A 19,444-nucleotide genomic window follows, 5' to 3' on the forward strand; every position below is an offset into this window, starting at 1 on the left:
AAGGAAACATGACAAATTGCCTTTAAAACACCAAAATAACCCCAACAAAAAAACTATGCGGGTCAAAGCGGACGTTTAAAAAGGGATGAAGAAATGCTTCAACTCACTAGCGTTTTTCTTTCTTTTCCTTTCACGTATTCCATAGATATTACTTACCCAGCGGAAAGAAGCGAGGTGTGCCAGCATAAATTTTGCCAAGTAACACTATCTTGAGACTAAGAGCTTGCATCCTGTCGGGCGGACTCATAGACACACTGTCACTCAGCTCTGAAAGACACAGGATTTTAAACGTTACTCTTACCCTAACGTTACTCTTGATTCCTTAAACGTTATTCAACAGGAATGAATAATTCTGGCCCTCGGAGGCCAAATAAACCGGATACCCCTCATTCATCATCATCATCATCAATCGTATTTATTGAGCGCTTACTATGTGCAGGGCACTGTACTAAGCGCTTGGGAGGTACAAATTGGCAACATATAGAGACAGTCCCTACCCAACAGTGGGCTCACAGTCTAAAAGGCGTCTGACTCTGCCCCTCAGCCTAGAGGAGAAGAAAGTGTCTTGTAAGTGCAGGGATGCCTACGTAATAATAATAATAATAGTGTTGGTATTTGTTAAGTGCTTACTATGTGCCAAGCATCCATTCCATTGTATTTATTGAGCGCTTATTGTGTGCAGAGCATCATCATCATCAATCGTATTTATTGAGCGCTTACTGTGTGCAGGGCACTGTACTAAGCGCTTGGGACAGTACAAGTCGGCAACATATAGAGACGGTCCCAACCCAACAGCGGGCTCACAGTCTAGGCCGAAGAAATCTGTAACTGACTGTGATCGATTAATTATAAATTCCACTGCACTCGGACGATCCCCTCAGATGCACCGGGAAACTGAGACCCCCAACATAAAGTGGTCCCCACGGCATCATTAATAATAATTGTGGTACTTGTTAAGCGCTTACTGTGTGCCAGGCACTGTACTAAGCACAGGAGTGGATACAAGGAAACGGGGTTGGCACATTCAATCGTATTTACTGAGCGCTTGCTGTGTGCAGAGCACTGGACTAAGCGCTTGGGAAGTCCAAGCTGGCAACATATGGGGCTCCCAGTCTCAATCTCCATTTTACAGATGAGGTAACTGAGGCACAGAGAAGTGGCTCGCCCAAAGTCACTCAGCTGACGAGCGGCGGAGCCGGCATTAGAACCCACGACCTCCGATTCCCAAGCCGGTGCTCTTTCCACCGAGCCACGCTGCTTCTCTACATGCGTCTAAGTGAAAAGCAGGCGACACGGATGCGAACGTCTCCCTACTGTAGAACCTCCAGTGGTTGCCCAATGCCCTCCGCATCATCGTCAATCGTATTTATTGAGCGCTTACCATGTGCAGAGCACTATACCAAGCGCTCCGCATCACACAGAAACTCCGACCACGGGCTTTAAAGCACTCCATCAGCTCACCCCCCTCCCATTTAACCTAAGTAATGCCAACTTACTCACTGAACTTCCACCTCATCTACCTCGCTGCTGACACTTCGCCCACATCCTCCTTCTGGCCAGGAACTCCCTCCCACTTCATAGACTCTTATATAATATGCTTCATATTCAGAAGCAGCGTGGCTCAGCGGAAAAGAGCCCGGGCTTTGGAGTCAGAGGTCATGGGTTCGAATCCCGGCTCCACCACACATCTGGCCTTCCCAGACTGAGCCCCTTCCCTCCTCTCCCCCTCGTCCCCCTCTCCACCCCCCCATCTTACCTCCTTCCCTTCCCCACAGCACCTGTATATATGTATATATGTTTGTACATATTTATTACTCTATTTATTTTATTTGTACATATCTATTCTATTTATTTTATTTTGTTAGTATGTTTGGTTTTGTTCTCTGTCTCCCCCTTTTAGACTGTGAGCCCACTGTTGGGTAGGGACCGTCTCTATATGTTGCCAATTTGTACTTCCCAAGCACTTAGTACAGTGCTCTGCACATAGTCAGCGCTCAATAAATACGATCGATGATGATGTCTGTTGTGTGACCCTTGGGCAAGTCACTTCACTTCTGAGCCTCAGTTACCTCATCTGTAAAATAGGGATTAAGACTGTGAGCCCCACATGGGACAACTTAATCACCTCATATCCCCTTAAGGGCTTAGAACAGTGCTTTGCACATAGTAAGCGCGCAACAAATGCCATCATTATTATTATTATTATAATAATATACTACAGACCGCCATTCTCTGCCCCTTCAAAGCACTAATAAAAATCCCATCTTACCCACGAGGCCTTCCCCGATTAAACCCTCATTTCCCCTACTCCCTCTCCCTCCTGTGTCTCCTACACACTTGGATCTTTAACTTTCGAAGCACTTGATATTCCCTACCCTCAGCCTCGCCGCCCTTATGTACAAATCAGAAATTTACTCAGCGTCCGCCGCGGTCCGTCTCCCCCTCTAGACTGTGAGCTCCTTGTGGGCAGGGAGCACGTCTACCAACTCTGCTGTACTGTGTTCTCCCAAGTACTTAGTCCAGTGCTCGCCACCCAATCAATCAATCAATCAATCGTATTTATTGAGCGCTTACTGTGTGCAGAGCACTGTGCTAAGCGCTTGGGAAGTCCAAGTTGGCAACATATAGAGACGGTCCCTACCCAACAGTGGGCTCACAGTTTAGAAGGGGGAGACAGAGAACAAAACCAAATGTATTAACAAAATAAAATAAATAGAATAGATATGTACAAGTAAAATAAATAAATAGAGTAATAAATATGTACAAACATATATACAGGTGCTGTGGGGAAGGGAAGGAGGTAAGACGGGGGGTGGAATTAATAATAATAATAATAATAGTCAATAAATACGACTGAATGATTGTAAGGACGTGGAATCAGGTCTTGGGCAGGGTAGAAAGCACTTTGGTGGTCTGCCTGGAGGCAGGGGTCTTCCGAGAAGCCTTCCCTGACTAAACTCTCCTCTCCTCTCCCCTTCTCCCACTCCCTTCTGCATCGCCCTGACTTAAACACCACTGATTTTGGAAAGCAATATCCTGCCCGTGACCGACATTCTTTTTTTAATGGTACTTGTTGAGCGCTTACTACGCGCCAAGCACCGTTCTAAGCGCGGGGGGAGGCACAAGGTGATCAGGTTGTCCCACGTTGGGGCTCACGGTCTTCATCCCCATTCTACGGGTGAGGTAACTGAGGCACAGAGAAGTTAAACAACTTTTCCAAAGTCACACAAGCTAAGCGGCGGAGTCGGGATTAGAGCCCATGACCTCTGACTTCCAAGTTCGGACTCTCTCCACTAAGCCACCGTAACTCTCTCCTGCAGCTAGTGAAGACCGGGGGTGGGTGGGGGGAGTCCATTTTGCCTCTGGCCCTCGACATGTACTCTTCAAAGCTAGTGCAGAGTTGCAGGAGTTGCAGAAATTTAACTCCCCTCCTCTCCCTAGACACCGCCCCCGCTCTAAATCCCCTCCTCTCCCAAAAGTCAGATTCACCCCAGTGTTCAGGAGTCTCCCCTTCTTCTCCCGATCACTCATCTAACCACTTCTCGGATGTTTCTGCATCCTGCCCGCACGGGCTAAATTATTTTTCAACCTACTCATCCGTGCCACAATACCCGGACTTACCCTTCTCTGTGATTTCTTGCCAAAGGGTCTGCACCAAGATGGGATCTGAGTGACCCGCACAATGGATTATGGCAAGCTTACACTCCGCCAGTTTGAATGGATCTGCAAATTCCCCATAGAGCTGCAACAAGAATCACACGGCCAAAGGCTTTAGGTTCGGCAAATCCAAAAGGCTAGGAAGACGCACGTCTCTAAAACGGATCGGCTACTGCCTAAGAAATACACGCTGCTGATGGAGAAAAGTTATTCTTTTTATGGAAATGAAAAGTTCAATCCCGTGAGAGAGAAAAAAAAAATCATCAGATACTGGAATTGAAATGGAGGAATTTAAGTTGAAATATCTGAAAGCTTTAGTGAACTTCGCATCTTTTATCATCATCACCATCATCAATCGTATTTATTGAGCGCTTACTGTGTGCAGAGCACTGTACTAAGCGCTTGGGAAGTACAAGTTGGCAACATTAGAGACAGTCCCTACCCAACAGTGGGCTCACAGTCTAAAAGGGGGAGACAGAGAACAAAACCAAACATACTAACACAATAAAATAGACTAGATATGTACAAGTAAAATAAATAAATAGAGTAATAAATATGTACAAACATATATACGTATATACAGGTGCTGTGGGGAAGGGAAGGAGGTAAGATGGGGGAGATGGAGAGGTGGACGAGGGGGACATACCTTTGTTATGTCCATTAGTTCAGAGTCCAGCTGGGAAATAGCATCTTGAACAGAAGAATGATGGGAATATTGCCTCTGTAGCGTATCTTGTATTTGCAGCTGGATCCTGGCAACCTAGTTTAATTAATAAAAGATGAATATAAAGTTTCTCATTGATTGAACCCTCAAAAACTGATCTTTCTTCTATCTGGTACGGTATCTAAAAGAAAAAAACTAGTAAGAAAGCCAAGTTGAGTAACCGAATAAACTAACGACCATTACTGCTTGATGGATTTTTTTCCTAAGCATTAGATATGTTCCCCCTCAAATGTTTCCTGCAACTCTATCAAACAAATGATGAAGTCGAACGACATTGGCCCCCCTGGCCCAAGAAACCACCGGAAAACCGACATAATGGCTGAATTGGAGCAGCCCGATGACCTGGTGTCTCCAGACAACACTCGGGCAGACGGATTAATTTAGAAATCAAAGATGTCCAGTGAAAAAGCTGTTCTATTTGGAGTGCGGTGGAAAGTCAAAGTGAAATGGACATGTCCTAAACAAAACCCAACCATCAGTGAGTTCTTCCTTTGGCAACACTGAAAGCTGGCCTCGTTCCTTACTTCCATTTTCTCCTCAAGTTCATGAAGAAATTCACCATCGGCTGCTATTGAGGAAATGGCAGTGGAACTTTTGGCACTCAGAATGGCTCGCGCAATGTACTCCAAACGTTGTTGAAGGGAAATTTCTGTGCTATGAAAAGAAAAAAACATTCTTATTCTTGGGCATTTATGATTCAAGCGACAGTTAACACACCAGATAGTAGGGTGAGACAGCATCCTAGTGCTCTACGATTTAAAATGTTTTGCTATCACATGGAAAAATAAACATTTTGGAAGGGAAGGTACAAAGACATAAAGGCTGAAGTCTGGTACGCTTTAAAGAATTCTGCTTTTTCATTTTTCCTGTGGCTGACATTCATTTTTTAATCCCTTTGGCCATGCTGGTATGTCTCATTCCCTGCTGCCCTCCCCTGCCCCTGCTCTCCTCTCAAAAAAAATTTACCAGGACACTTTGCTACAGTAATAAATATCTTAGTGGGGCACTGGGATACAGAATCTCTCCATTACTTTTTAGTTCTAAAAAAAGCATACGTGACACCAGTGACCATTTTCCCCAACTGCACTTTTCCCCCACAACGCAACCACTTTTGGTACTTAAATCTTAATTGGGAATATGGTTATTCAAAGAGAAAATTGCCTAGAGAAGGCACACTGCGGCCAACTCTCCATTACACCATCTGTGGGTTCACTGTGCTATTTGCTACCGTATGTCTTTAGGTCATTTAAACGATCCTAAGTGAAGCCTTCGTGTGGTATTTTGGTGAGCTAACTTTTTAATCCCTCAACGCGAAGGTATTTGGACGGACTCCCAGTACCTGTGCATATCAGCCAATTTTGCGAGCACTCGGGCAGCACTGCTAAAACTTCTGTTCTTCTCGAAGTATTTCCAGAGTAAGTCCATGTAACGAACTTTGTTTTGATCCACTTTGGCCATCCGCACCAGATGGGGCTCCAGGAAAGGGGAGGCGACCTGTGGGATTGAGGGAGAAGTTTTTCCTTAGTTTTACTGGTAATGTTAAATTTCTTTCCAGAGCAACGCATAGGCCAAGTTCATCAGCGCAGCAAAAGATGATTTTTAAGTGCCCAGAGTAATGATCTTTGCCCTCCACTCATAGGAAGAATCTGTCAATACTCACCCTTTTATATATATATATATGTATATATATATGTATGTATATATATGTACGTATATATATGCATGCATATCATATGTATTATATATATGTATATATATGTGTATGTATATTATGTGTATTATATACACATATTATATCACACAGCAGAAAACTGGCAGAGCCGGGGTACGGTGGAGGCCTTACGAATTAAGGAGGTGCATGGGGTGGTCATTTTGTTAGAAATCCTGTTAGAGAAGCAGCGTGGCTCAGTGGAAAGAGCCTGGGCTCTGGATCATGGGTTCAAATCCCGGCTCCGCCAACTATCAGCTGTGTGACTTTGGGCAAGTCGCTTCACTTCTCTGGGCCTCAGTTCCCTCATCTGTGAAATGGGGACTGAGAGCCCCCCGTGGGACAACCGGATCACCTTGTAGCCTCCCCAGCGCTTAGAACGGTGCTTTGCACATAGTAAGCGCTTAAGAAATGCCACCATTATTATTATTATCCTCCAATGCCGGCCAGTTTAGTAGATGTATGTACACACACACATATATATATATATATATATACGTGTGTGTATATGTGTGTATGTGTATATACATATTTTTTTTATACATACGTATATATAGGGCGATAGCTAGACTGTGAGCCCATTGTTGGGTAGGGATTGTATATATGTATGTACGTATTTATTACTCTATTTTATTTGTACATATTTATTCTATTTATTTTATTTTGTTAATATGTTTTGTTCTCTGTCCCCCCCTTCTAGACTGCGAGCCCACTGTTGGGTAGGGACCGTCTCGATATGTTGCCAACTTGTACTTCCCAAGTGCTTAGTACAGTGCTCTGCACACAGTAAGCACTCAATAAATACGACAATGAATGAATAAATGTCTCTCTCTGTTGCCGAATGGTACTTTCCAAGTGCTTAGTACAGAACTCTGCACACAGTAAGCGCTCAATAAGTACGAATGAATGAATGAATCACATAACCTCTTCATGAGACAAGACAGGATTCTCTTCCATCTAAAACATGAGTAATACACAAGTAACCTCTCAGGTGGCAGAACTAACCCAAGAATAAATAATGGTAAGGAGGCTGATTATACACTTTCTCCTCCCGTGTTTAGCTCTCTCAAGCCCAAGTAGCTAAAACATAATCACCACCCAAAACGGGATTACCTGCAGCAGCTTGTCCGCGAGGTCGGCTTGAATTAGCCAGTTGTAAAGAGCAATGCTGAAGAGTTCATCTGTGGACCGCTGAGCCAGTTTAAGCATTTGTTCAAACTAAAGGAGAGAGAATATTTTACCAAACACGGACACACCAGCATAGTAAGGTGCATCACACACGGAAATAGATGTCAAAATAGGCTGGAAGAAGTTAGGGGGTAATTCATTCATTCATTCAATCGTATTTATTGAGCGCTTACTGTGTGCAGAGCACTGTACTAAGCGCGTGGGAAGTACAAGTAATACTGATTAATAACAACTGTGGTATTTGTTGGGCGCTTACTGTGTGCCAGGCACTGTACTAAGCGATGGGGTGGACGCAAGCAAACCCCGACTTGCTCCCTTTTCTCCTCCCCGCTCCCGGCCCCACATTGCTTATGTACATATCTGTAATTTTATTTAGTTGTATTGATGTCTGTCTCCCCGCCTCCAGACTACAAGCTCATCCCTTCCCCACAGCACCTGTATATATGTATATATGTTTGTACATATTTATTACTCTATTTATTTTATTTGTACATATCTATTCTATTTATTTTATTTTGTTAGTATGTTTGGTTTTGTTCTCTGTCTCCCCCTTTCAGACTGTGAGCCCACTGTTGGGTAGGGACTGTCTCTATATGTTGCCAATTTGTACTTCTCAAGCGCTTAGTACAGTGCTCTGCACATAGTAAGCGCTCAATAAATACGACTGATGATGATGATGATGATTGTGGGCAGGGAACATCACTGTTTATTGTTGTGTCGTACTTTTCCGAGCGCTTTGGTACAGTGCGCATCTAGCTTTAATTCTATTTGTTCCGACGACTTTGCCACCTGTCTCCATCTTTTGTTTTGTTGTCTTGGTCTCCCCCTTCTAGACTGTGAGCCCGTTGTTGGGTAGGGACCGTCTCTAGATGTTGCTGACCTGTACTTCCCAAGCGCTTAGTACAGTGCGCCGCACACACTAAGCGCTCAATACGATTGAATGAATGAATGCTTTGAACACAGTACGTGCTCAATAAATACGACTGACTGATGAATGTGGGGCTCACGGGCTCAATCCCCATTTTCCAGATGAGGTAACTGAGGCCCAGGGAAGCACAGTGACTCGTCCAAGGTCACACAGTAGAAAAGTGGCAGAGCCGGGGTAGGGTGGAGGCCCTAAGAATTGATTAAGGAGGTGCAAGGGGATGGAGTCATTCGGTGGTCTTTCTATATCCAGCGCTTAGGACAGTGCTTTGCACACAGTAAGCGCTTAATAAATGCCATTATTATTATTATTATTATTATTATTAGAAATCCTCCACTGCTGGCCAGTTTAGTAGATTAATGGAAAGGTGGGAAGTGGGATGAATCAATAATGCGTACCAGGTTGACTGCAATGCGGTGAACGGTAGAGACCCCACCATTTACAAATGATAAGAGCAGCCCCTGATTTAAGGCCTTGAATGAGGGTGGTTTCGATTGTGATGAAAATACGTATTTCCCAGTTTTACGTGTGACAACTAAAGGAGGCTTGCAGGGTCATTAATATCGCTAAATACTACTCTGGCTTTAAATGATTACGATAGATGACGTTGATCGTCAAAGAGGCAGCGTGGCTCAGGGGAAAGACTACGGGCTTTGGAGTCAGAAGCCACGGGTTCAAATCCGGGCTCCGCCAATTGTCAGCTGTGTGACTCGGGGCAAGTCCCTTCACTTCTCTGGGCCTCAGTTCCCTCATCTGTAAAATGGGGATGAAGACTGTGAGTCCCACGCAGGACAACCTGATCACCTTGTATCCCCCCCCAGGGCTTAGAACCGTGCTTGGCACATGGTAAGCGCTTAACAAATACCATCCTTATTATTATTAACAGATCTGTGTTTCCCCCGGGGTGTGCTTGGAAGAAATTGCCAAATTCCCAAATGCACCAGCCTCAGGATCCTCTCACTAAAACGGGCTCGACTTCGCTTCCCCCCGCCCTTTTCCAAAGATGTCGCCTTGTACTCCCAACAGAGAGTGGAGAACTTGTACCTCCATTTGAGCCACATCCTTCTAGATTGTGAGCCCGCCGTTGGACAGGGACCGTCTCTATCTGTTGCTGACTTGTACTTCCCAAGCGCTTAGTACAGTGCCCTGCACACAGTAAGCGCTCCATAAATACGATTGAATGAATGAATGAATATTCAGTGAGAATATTCAGTGAGAGTGCCCTCCCTCTGCCCATCCGCCGAGCTAGCTCTCTTCCTCCCTTCAAGGCCCTGCTGAGAGCTCACCTCCTCCAGGAGGCCTTCCCAGACTGAGCCCCTTCCTTCCTCTCCCCCTCTCCATCCCCCCCCATCTTACCTCCTTCCCTTCCCCACAGCACCTGTATATATGTATATATGCTTGTACATATTTATTACTCTATTTATTTATTTTATTTGTACATATCTATTCTATTTTATTTTGTTAGTATGTTTGGTTTTGTTCTCTGTCTCCCCCTTTTAGACTGTGAGCCCACTGTTGGGTAGGGGCTGTCTCTACGTGTTGCCAATTTGTACTTCCCAAGCGCTTAGTACAGTGCTCTGCACATAGTAAGCGCTCAATAAATACGATTGATGATGATGATGATGATGATGAGAGCCTTACATGGTGTCCCGCTTCTTCGTTGCTTAACATATTTGGGTCAGATGATAACACTGGAGGGCCCGGCTTTTTGGGGACGCTGGGAGACTGTGGGGCTGCCTTGCTCTGGTTTACTAGCTCCTGGAGTGTGTCGGTGATACACTTGTAGCTGTTTAACCTGCGAAGGACAGAAGAAATTACCGTCGTTCGAGAAATCAAATTCACCCTTTAGAGCAAAACAATCAAGAACACACAAGCAGACACTCAGAGGCCAGAGTCACACGCAATACTAAAAGGACCACATATTCTCCCCCTTTTAGTCTGTGAGCCCACTGTTGGGTAGGGACTGTATATGTTGCCAACTTGTACTTCCCAAGCGCTCTGCACATAGTAAGGGCTCAATAAATACGATTGATTGATTGATGGATATATTCTTCATTCTTCTGTTGAAGATGCTATTTCCCAGCTGGACTCTGAACTAATGGACATAACAAAGGTATGTCCCCCTCGTCCCCCTCTCCATCTCCCCCATCTTACCTCCTTCCCTTCCCCACAGCACCTGTATCTACGCATATATGTTTGTACATATTTATTACTCTATTTATTTATTTTACTTGTACCTATCTATTCTATTTATTTTATTTTGTTAGTATGTTTGGTTTTGTTCTCTGTCTCCCCCTCTTAGACTGTGAGCCCACTGTTGGGTAGGGACTGTCTCTATATGTTGCCAACTTGGACTTCCCAAGCGCTTAGTACAGTGCTCTGCACCCAGTAAGCGCTCAATAAATACGATTGATTGATTGATGGATATATTCAACCATCTCTTCAGGTGTCCACACGCTCACAGAACACAATGTAACGAAGAAAACGGTCAACACGCCTAAAGTTTTTTGAAACGCCTGCCTGCCTGTCGAACCTGATCCTTCCTTACGACCGCTTCCATAGACACAACCCTCTCTTCATAAGTCACACGACATTTCGGAAGTCACACTAACTAGCCTTCGAACGCTTGCGTTTTCATAAAAACCCACGCCGGATATTACCTTGACCTGGCCTGTGAACTCAGCATCAAGACATCGTCCCTAGACTGTAAGCTTGTTGGGGGCAGGGAACGTCTAACTCTGCTGCAGTGTATTCTCCAGAGCACTTAAAACGGTGTTTTGCACACAGTAAGCACTCAACAAATATCATTCATTCATTCAATCGTATTTATTGAGTGCTTACTGTGTGTACTAAGCGCTTGGGAAGTCCAAGTTGGCAACATATAGAGACGGTCCCTACCCAACAGCGGGCTCACAGTCTAGAAGGGGGAGACAGACAACAAAACATATTAACAAAATAAAATAAATATGTACAAATAATGCAGTAATCGAATGGCCATTCTGAATACTTCTCACTAGCTGCAGACCGAGCTCTTGGGGCAGAACCAGTATCGCCTAAGGGATAGAGCCTGGGCCTGGGCCTCAGAAAGACCTGGGTTCTAATCCCGCCTCCGCCGCTTGCTTGCTGTGTGATCTTGGGCAAGCCACCTCACTTCCCTGGGCCTCAGCCGCCTCATCTGTAAAATGGGGGTGAAGACCGTGAGCCCCATGCGGGGCAGGGTCTCTGTCCAGCCTGATTTGCTTGTCTCGGCCCCAGCGCTTAGTACAGTGCCGAGCGCATAGTGAGGGCTTAATGCATTTTAAAAAAAAATGCAAAGTGGATCACAGAATTAGTGAGGCTCCAGGCTAGGGGGAGGATGTGGGAAAGGGGTCGGTGGCGAGATGGAGGAGATTGGGACGCTGTGAGCGAAGTGTGCAGCCTGGAGATAAGAGGGGGGCGAGTAGACTGAGCGCTTTAAAGCCGAAGGTGAGGAGTTTCTGTTGGATGCGGAGGGGGATGGACAACCACTGGAGTTTCTCGAGGAGAGGAGACACGGGGACTCATATCATTGCTTGATTGGGCGATTCTCAAAGATGAAGTTAACGAGCGATTAATTTACAGTGATTTGTGCAGATCGATTCAAAATGCTCACGGATGGACATAATTTTTCACCTGGGAATGACACACGCAAGTGAATTGGGAGGAAGGAACCGAGTTCACGGTTTCACCCTCCCAAATCCTATCAGGGCGGTAGCGCTCATTGCTCCTCTGCAACTTCAGCCCCTGGCTAGATCGCCGCTGTCTATATATATCACTAAGCTACAAGGCATAATATTAATAATAATAGTAACAATAGTAATAACAATAACAACAATAATATTTCCTAAGTGCTTACTGTGTGTCAAGCACCGCTCTAGGCTCTGGAGTAGACAGAAGCTAAAATTAGGTTGGACACAGTCCCTGCCCCTCATGGGGCTCACAGTCTTAACCCCCATTTTACAAATGAAGTAATAATAATAATAAACGATGGCATTGGTTAAACACTTACTACGTGCCAAGCACTGTTCTAAGCGCTGGGATAGACGCAAAATAATCAGGTGGCCCCATGTGGGGCTCACAGCCTTAATCCCCATTTGAGAGATGAGGTAACGAAGGAGCAGAAATAAAATGACTTGCTCAGGGTCACACAGCAGACAAGTGGAGGAGCCAGGATTTGGAAACCAGGTTCTCTGATTCCCAGGCCCACGCTCCATCCATCCATCCATTACGCCATGCTGCTCCCCAAACTAATAATAATAATGACGATGGCATTTGTTAAGCGCTTACTATGTGCCGAGCACTGTTGTAAGCTACTAATACGAGGCACGACATACCCTGATTGCTTTCAGACTCAATGCACAAGAATACTGGCACAAAGTGAACAAATCAATTTCATGTAAAACCTTTTCCTAATTGTTGGGACTACCTTACTGAGGCGGGAAGACGAAAACTATAAGGAATTTCTGAAATGCCGTTCAGCTGCAATAATAATAATAATAATGGCATTTATTAAGCGTTTACTATGTGCAAAGCACTGTTCTAAGCGCTGGGGAGGTTACAAGGTGATGGCGTTGTCCCACAGGGGGCTCACAGTCTTCATCCCCATTTTACAGATGAGGTAACTGAGGCATAGAGACATTAAGTGACCTGCCCACAGTCACCCAGCTGACAATTGGCGGAGCCGGGATTTGAACCCACGACCTCTGACTCCAAAACCCGGGCTCTTTCCACCGAGTCCCGCTGCTTCCCCTGCTGTACAGTTACCTCTCCTGGAAAGCTTGCAATCCTGCTGCGTCTTCTTCCGGTTCCCCGTGTTTATAGAAATGGAGTCCAAGACCCTGGGGGTCCTTTTTCTCGGCGGCGGTGAGGGACAGCTCCACAACACCCTCGTAGAAGCGCACTGACAAGAAGCAAAAGCGACGCGGCCTTGTTATAGCGTTTCTATGTACGTCGTAAGCGCTTAATAAATGCCATTATTATTATTATTATTATTATTAAATCATTATTTGGCTTGTAGCTCCAAATGGCATTTTTTTTTTCAGCCAACAGCATCTTCATCGTCCCCCCCGACTAAAAGCCACCCTCACCATGGTGGTAGGTCTATGTACATCGTAAGCGCTTAATAAATGCCATTATTATTATTATTATTAAATCATTATTTGGCTTGTAGCTCCAAACGGCATTTTTTTCTCAGTCAACAGCATCGTCATCGTCCCCCCCGACTAAAAGCCACCCTCACCATGGTGGTAGGTCTATGTACATCGTAAGCGCTTAATAAATGCCATTATTATTATTATAATTAAATCATTATTTGGCTTGTAGTTCCAAACGGCATTTTTTTTTTCAGCCAACAGCATCGTCACCGTCCCCCCTGACTAAAAGCCCCCCTCACCGTGGTCGTAGGGGATGAAATAGCTAGAGGAGTAGGGGCAGGCCTGCCCGGGTGATGCCATGAGGAGCGACGATTTCTGGGCGAAGAGAATCAGGTGTGGCCTAGTGGAACGATCATGGCTCTTGGAGCCGGGAAAATCAATCAATCGATCAATCGATCGATTGTATTTAGTGAGCGCTTATTGTGTGCGGCGCACTGTACTAAGCGCTTGGGAAGTACAAGTTGGCAACACATAGAGACAGTCCCTACCCAACAGTGGACTCACAGTCTAGAAGGGGGAGACAGAGAACAAAACCAAACATACTAACAAAATAAAATAAATGGAATAGATAGGTAAAAGCTTAATAAATACATAAATAGAGTAATAAATATGTACAAACATAGATACATATATACAGGTGCTGTGGGGAAGGGAAGGAGGTAAGATGGGGGGATGGAGAGGGGGACGAGGGGGAGAGGTAGGAAGGGGCTCAGTCTGGGAAGGCCTCCTGGAGGAGGTGAGCTCTCAGTAGGGTCTCTCAGTTCCTTCATTTGAAAAACAGTTTTCCCCCCCCACATTCGGTTTTGAGGTTCACGTGGGACATGGGCCTGTCATTCACTCATTCATTCATTCAATCGTATTTACTGAGCGCTTACTGTGTGCAGAGCACTGTACTAAGCGCTTGGGAAGTGCAAGTTGGCAACATATAGAGACCATCCCTACCCAACAACGGGCTCGCAGTCTAGAAGGGGGAGACAGACAACAAAACATAACATGCTAACATAATCAAATGGAATAAATCTGTACAAGTAAAATAGAGTAATAAATATGTACCTATATACATATATATAGGTAATCCTAGGCCTAGTCTTTAGGGCCTCATTCATTCAATCATATTTATTGAGCGCTTACTGTGTGCAGAGCACTGTACTAAGCACTTGGGAAGTCCAACTTGGCAACATCTAGAGACGGTCCCTACCCAGCAGTGGGTTCACAGTCTAGAAGGGGGAGACAGACAACAAAACATAACATACTAACATAATCAAATAAATGGAATAAATCTGTACAAGTAAAATAGAGTAATAAATATGTACCTATATACATATATATAGGTAATCCTAGGCCTAGTCTTTAGGGCCTCATTCATTCAATCATATTTATTGAGCGCTTACTGTGTGCAGAGCACTGTACTAAGCACTTGGGAAGTCCAACTTGGCAACATCTAGAGACGGTCCCTACCCAGCAGTGGGTTCACAGTCTAGAAGGGGGAGACAGACAACAAAACATAACATACTAACATAATCAAATAAATGGAATAAATCTGTACAAGTAAAATAGAGTAATAAATATGTACCTATATACATATATATAGGTAGTCCTAGGCCTAGTCTTTAGGGCCTCATTCATTCAATCGTATTTATTGAGCACTTACTGTGTGCAGATCACTGTAATAAGCGCTTGGGAAGTCCAAGTTGGCAACATATAGAGACAGTCCCTACCCAACAGTGGGCTCACAGTCTGGAAGGGGGAGACAGACGACAAAACAAAACATATTAACAAAATAAACAGAATACAGGAATTCTATAGAATAGAATACAATATATGAATATAGAGTACAAGTAAAATAAATAGAGTAATACATATGTACAAACATGTATACAGGTAGTCCTAGGCCTAGTCCTTAGGGCCTCATTCATTCATTCAATCGTACTGAGCACTTATTAATAATAATAATGATGGCATTTGTTAAGCGCTTACTGTGTGCAAAGCACTGTTCTAAGCGCTGGGGGGGTTACAAGGGGATCAGTTTGTCCCACGTGGGGCTCACAGTCTTAATCCCCATTTTTACAGATGAGGTAACTGAGGCTCAGAGAAGTTAAGTGACTTGCCCAAGGTCTTACTGTGTGCAGAGCACTGTACTAAGCGCTTGGGAAGTCCAAGTCGGCAACATCTAGAGACGGCCCCTACCCAACAGCGGGTTCACAGTCTGGAAGGGGGAGACGGACCACAAAACAAGACATATTAACAAAACAACTGCAAACCTAACCGAGCGCTTCGTATAGTGCCGGGCACACAGCCAGAGCTTAACAGCTATTATTATTTTTACGACGAATAACCTGGGATATCTCATGTTGGGACGGGCTCGGGGGGAATCAATCAATCCACCAATCGTATTTATTGAGCGCTTACTGTGTGCAGAGCACTGTACTAAGCGCTTGGGAAGGACAAGTTGGCAACATAGATGGCTCAATCTGAACACTTTGACCCTAAATGGATTTTATTCGGAAAATTCTTGCAGTCACTTGGTACCGCGCTGCAGCCCATCAGCATTATAACCTTCTAGCCTGTGAGCCCACTGTTGGGTAGGGACCGTCTCTATACGTTGCCAAATTGTACTTCCCAAGCGCTTAGTCCAGTGCTCTGCGCACAGTAAGCGCTCAATAAATACGACTGATTGATTTTCCACTGAGCCACGACACGGTAAGCGCTCAACAAATGCAACTGGAATGAATGAACGACATGGGTAAATTCCAAATCAGTTGCTTTTAGACAATCGTGGAAGCATGATCATCACCATCATCAGTCGGATTTATTGAGCGCTTACTATGTGCAGAGCACTGTACTAAGCGCTTAGCACTGAGTCACCCCCAGGGCCGCGGGGGGAGGGGCAGGGCCCATCCTTGTCCCCTTTCTTGCGTTCTCGGCCAACATACATCGCAGGCTGGGAATCAGGCCAGGGTACGGACAGCTCCCACCCGCTCCCTGGAATCCCGGCTTCGGGATTCCTCACTGATCCCAACCGGGGGATCGGACTGCTCGGACTTCCGACTGAACAACCGGAATGTGCGAAAATGGCTGGCCAAAACCAGCGGATAACACGACCGCGTATTCAACTCAATTTGGGGTTGTCCGTTCACGAAGGCACCGAGACTCACGAATACAGAAAATCGAAATCCGAGATGATAATGAGGATGGTAGTTGTTAATAATAATAATGATGATGGCAGTTATTAAGCGCTTACTATGTGCAAAGCACTGTTCTAAGCGCTGGGGAGGTTACAGTCTTCATCCCCATTTTACAGATGAGGTCACTGAGGCCCATCATCATCATCATCATCATCATCAATCGTATTTATTGAGCGCTTACTGTGTGCAGAGCACTGTACTAAGCGCTTGGGAAGTCCAAGTTGGCAACGTATAGAGACGGTCCCTACCCAACGGTGGGCTCACAGTCTAAAAGGCCCAGAGAAGTGACTTGCCCAAAGTCACGCAGCTGACAATTGGCGGAGCCGGGATTTGAACCCATGCCCTCCGACTCCAAAGCCTGGGCTCTTTCCACTGAGCCACGCTGTGAAGTGCTTACTATGTGCCAAGCACTGTTCTAAGCGCTGGGGCAGACACAAGGTGATCAGGTTGCCCCACGTGGGGCTCACAGTCTTCATCCCCATTTTCCAGATGAGGTCACTGAGGCCCAGAGAATAATAATAATAATAATAATAATGATGGAGTTTATTAAGCGCTTACTATGTGCAAAGCACTGTTCTAAGCGCTGGGGAGGATACAGGGTGATCAGGTTGTCCCACGTGGGGCTCACAGTCTTAATCCCCATTTTCCAGATGAGGGAACTGAGGCCCAGAGAATAATAATAATAATAATAATGATGGCGTTTATTAAGCGCTTACTACGTGCAAAGCACTGTTCTAAGCACTGGGGAGGATACAGGGTGATCAGGTTGTCCCACGTGGGGCTCACAGTCTTAATCCCCATTTCACAGATGAGGTCACTGAGGCCCAGAGACTTGCCTGAAGTCACACAGCTGACAGTTGGCAGAGCCAGGATTAGAACCCACTACCTCTGACTCCCAAGCCCGGGCTCTTTCCACTGAGCCACGCTGCTTCTCTAAATGTGCATCCATGTTGCTATAAAAAGGGGACGATATCACAAACATACCCCCAGAATCAATCAATCAATCAATCGCATTTATTGAGCGCTTACTATGTGCAGAGCACTGTACTAAGCGCTTGGGAAGTACAAATTGGCAACACATAGAGACAGTCCCTACCCAACAGTGGGCTCACAGTCTAAAAGGGGGAGACAGGGAACAAAACCAAACATACCAACAAAATAAATAGGATAGAAATGTACAATAAATAAATAGAGTAATAAATATGCACAACCATATATACATATATACAGGTGCTGTGGGGAAGGGAAGGAGGTAAGATGGGGGGATGGAGAGGGGGACGAGGGGGAGAGGAGGAGAAGCAGCAGGGCAGGCAAATTCCCGGTATAAAACCGACCAGAAATTTTGTGTTCCTCACCTTGTCTGTACTGGGCACAGACATTGGAAAGATCCACTTGATGACTGATTTTCTGATACTCTTTCAGTGATTCTCTCAGCATCCTCTCCTTTTCACATTTGCTTTGAACGTGCCGGGAGCGTTGGAGCAGTTCGTTGGCCTACGGGTAGAGAAAAAAAAAAAAAGGCCGCGGCTGAATCAAATCTCAAAACGCCGCCTCAAATTTTTACCAAAAATTAAAAATGGCACGGGTGACGACTGTTACACATAAGAAAATGCTACAATAATATGCACGCCATATAAACAATATACAAATAATTAGGATCTGCGTTTAATTCATTCATTCAGTCGTATTTATTGAGCGCTTACTGTGTGCAGAGCACTGTACTAAGCGCTTGGGAAGTACAAGTTGGCAACGTATAGAGACGGTCCCTACCCAACAGTGGGCTCGTAGGCCCTTTAACAAATACTAGGCGTTTGTCACGGGTTTGCTATGTGCTAAGCACAGTAGAGCGCTGGGGTAGGTAAAGGATGATCAGGCTGGTGGACACAATCTCTGTCCCACCTGTACTTCCCAAGCGCTTAGGACAGTGCTCTGCACACAGTAAGCGCTCAATAAATGTGATTGAATGAATGAATGACTATGGGGCTCACAGTCTAAATGGGAGAACAGATATTTTATCCCCATTTTTCAGATGTATATGAATATATGTATGTGTATGCATATATACACACACGTGCACATATGTACATATACATATAGGTGCACATACGTACATATACATATATGTGTATATGTGCACATATACATGCACGTGCATATATGTATATCTACACATATTGCATATATACGTACATTGCACACGCGCATACATACATTTGCATATATGCATACATACATGTGTACACGTGCATATATACATATGTGTACATGCGCATATACACATACATGCGCACACATGTACATATGCATATATTTGTACACATGCACATATACATATATGTATGCATGTATACATGCATGCACGTGTATATATACATATATGTGTATATATGTGTGCGTGCATGTATGTGTATGTATGTATATATACATGTATGTGTATATGTCTGTACATATTTATTACTCCATTTATTTATTTATTTATTTATTTTACTTGTACATATCTATTCTACTTCTTTTATTTTGTTGGTATGTTCGGTTTTGTTCTCTGTCTCCCCCTTTCAGACTGTGAACCCACTGTTGGGTAGGGACTGTCTCTATATGTCGCCAACTTGTACTTCTCAAGCGCTTAGTACAGTGCTCTGCACACAGTAAGTGCTCAATACGATTGATTGATTAAGCCCTTACTATGTGCAAGGCACTGTTCTAAGCACTAGGGAGGTTGCAAGGTGATCAGGTTGTCCCACGGGGGGCTCACAGTCTTAATCTCCCTTTTACAGATGAGGGAACTGAGGCCCAGAGAAGTGAAGTGACCTGCCCAAAGTCACACAGCTGACAATTGGCGGAGCCGGGATTTGAACCCATGACCTCTGACTCCAAAGCCACTGAGCC

General features: G+C 44.9%; 1 protein-coding gene across 4 annotated transcripts in view; it reads right to left on the minus strand.

Moving 5' to 3' along the window:
* Positions 1 to 19,444, minus strand: part of NUP155 (nucleoporin 155) — an 86,438-nt gene that overhangs the window by 7,628 nt on the left and 59,366 nt on the right. For all 4 annotated transcript variants that reach the window (XM_038743950.1, XM_038743949.1, XM_038743953.1 and 1 more), the window contains exons 24-32: positions 17,914 to 18,052; positions 12,985 to 13,120; positions 9,844 to 9,997; positions 7,203 to 7,307; positions 5,721 to 5,875; positions 4,906 to 5,035; positions 4,304 to 4,417; positions 3,622 to 3,742; positions 157 to 267 (exon numbers count right to left, since the gene is read on the minus strand). In XM_038743950.1, coding sequence (XP_038599878.1) covers positions 157 to 267; positions 3,622 to 3,742; positions 4,304 to 4,417; positions 4,906 to 5,035; positions 5,721 to 5,875; positions 7,203 to 7,307; positions 9,844 to 9,997; positions 12,985 to 13,120; positions 17,914 to 18,052 — 1,165 coding nt within the window. The remainder of the gene's footprint in view (positions 1 to 156; positions 268 to 3,621; positions 3,743 to 4,303; positions 4,418 to 4,905; positions 5,036 to 5,720; positions 5,876 to 7,202; positions 7,308 to 9,843; positions 9,998 to 12,984; positions 13,121 to 17,913; positions 18,053 to 19,444) is intronic.

Source organism: Tachyglossus aculeatus, chromosome 3, assembly GCF_015852505.1.
Source record: "Tachyglossus aculeatus isolate mTacAcu1 chromosome 3, mTacAcu1.pri, whole genome shotgun sequence".
NCBI classification, from domain to species: Eukaryota; Metazoa; Chordata; class Mammalia; order Monotremata; family Tachyglossidae; genus Tachyglossus; species Tachyglossus aculeatus.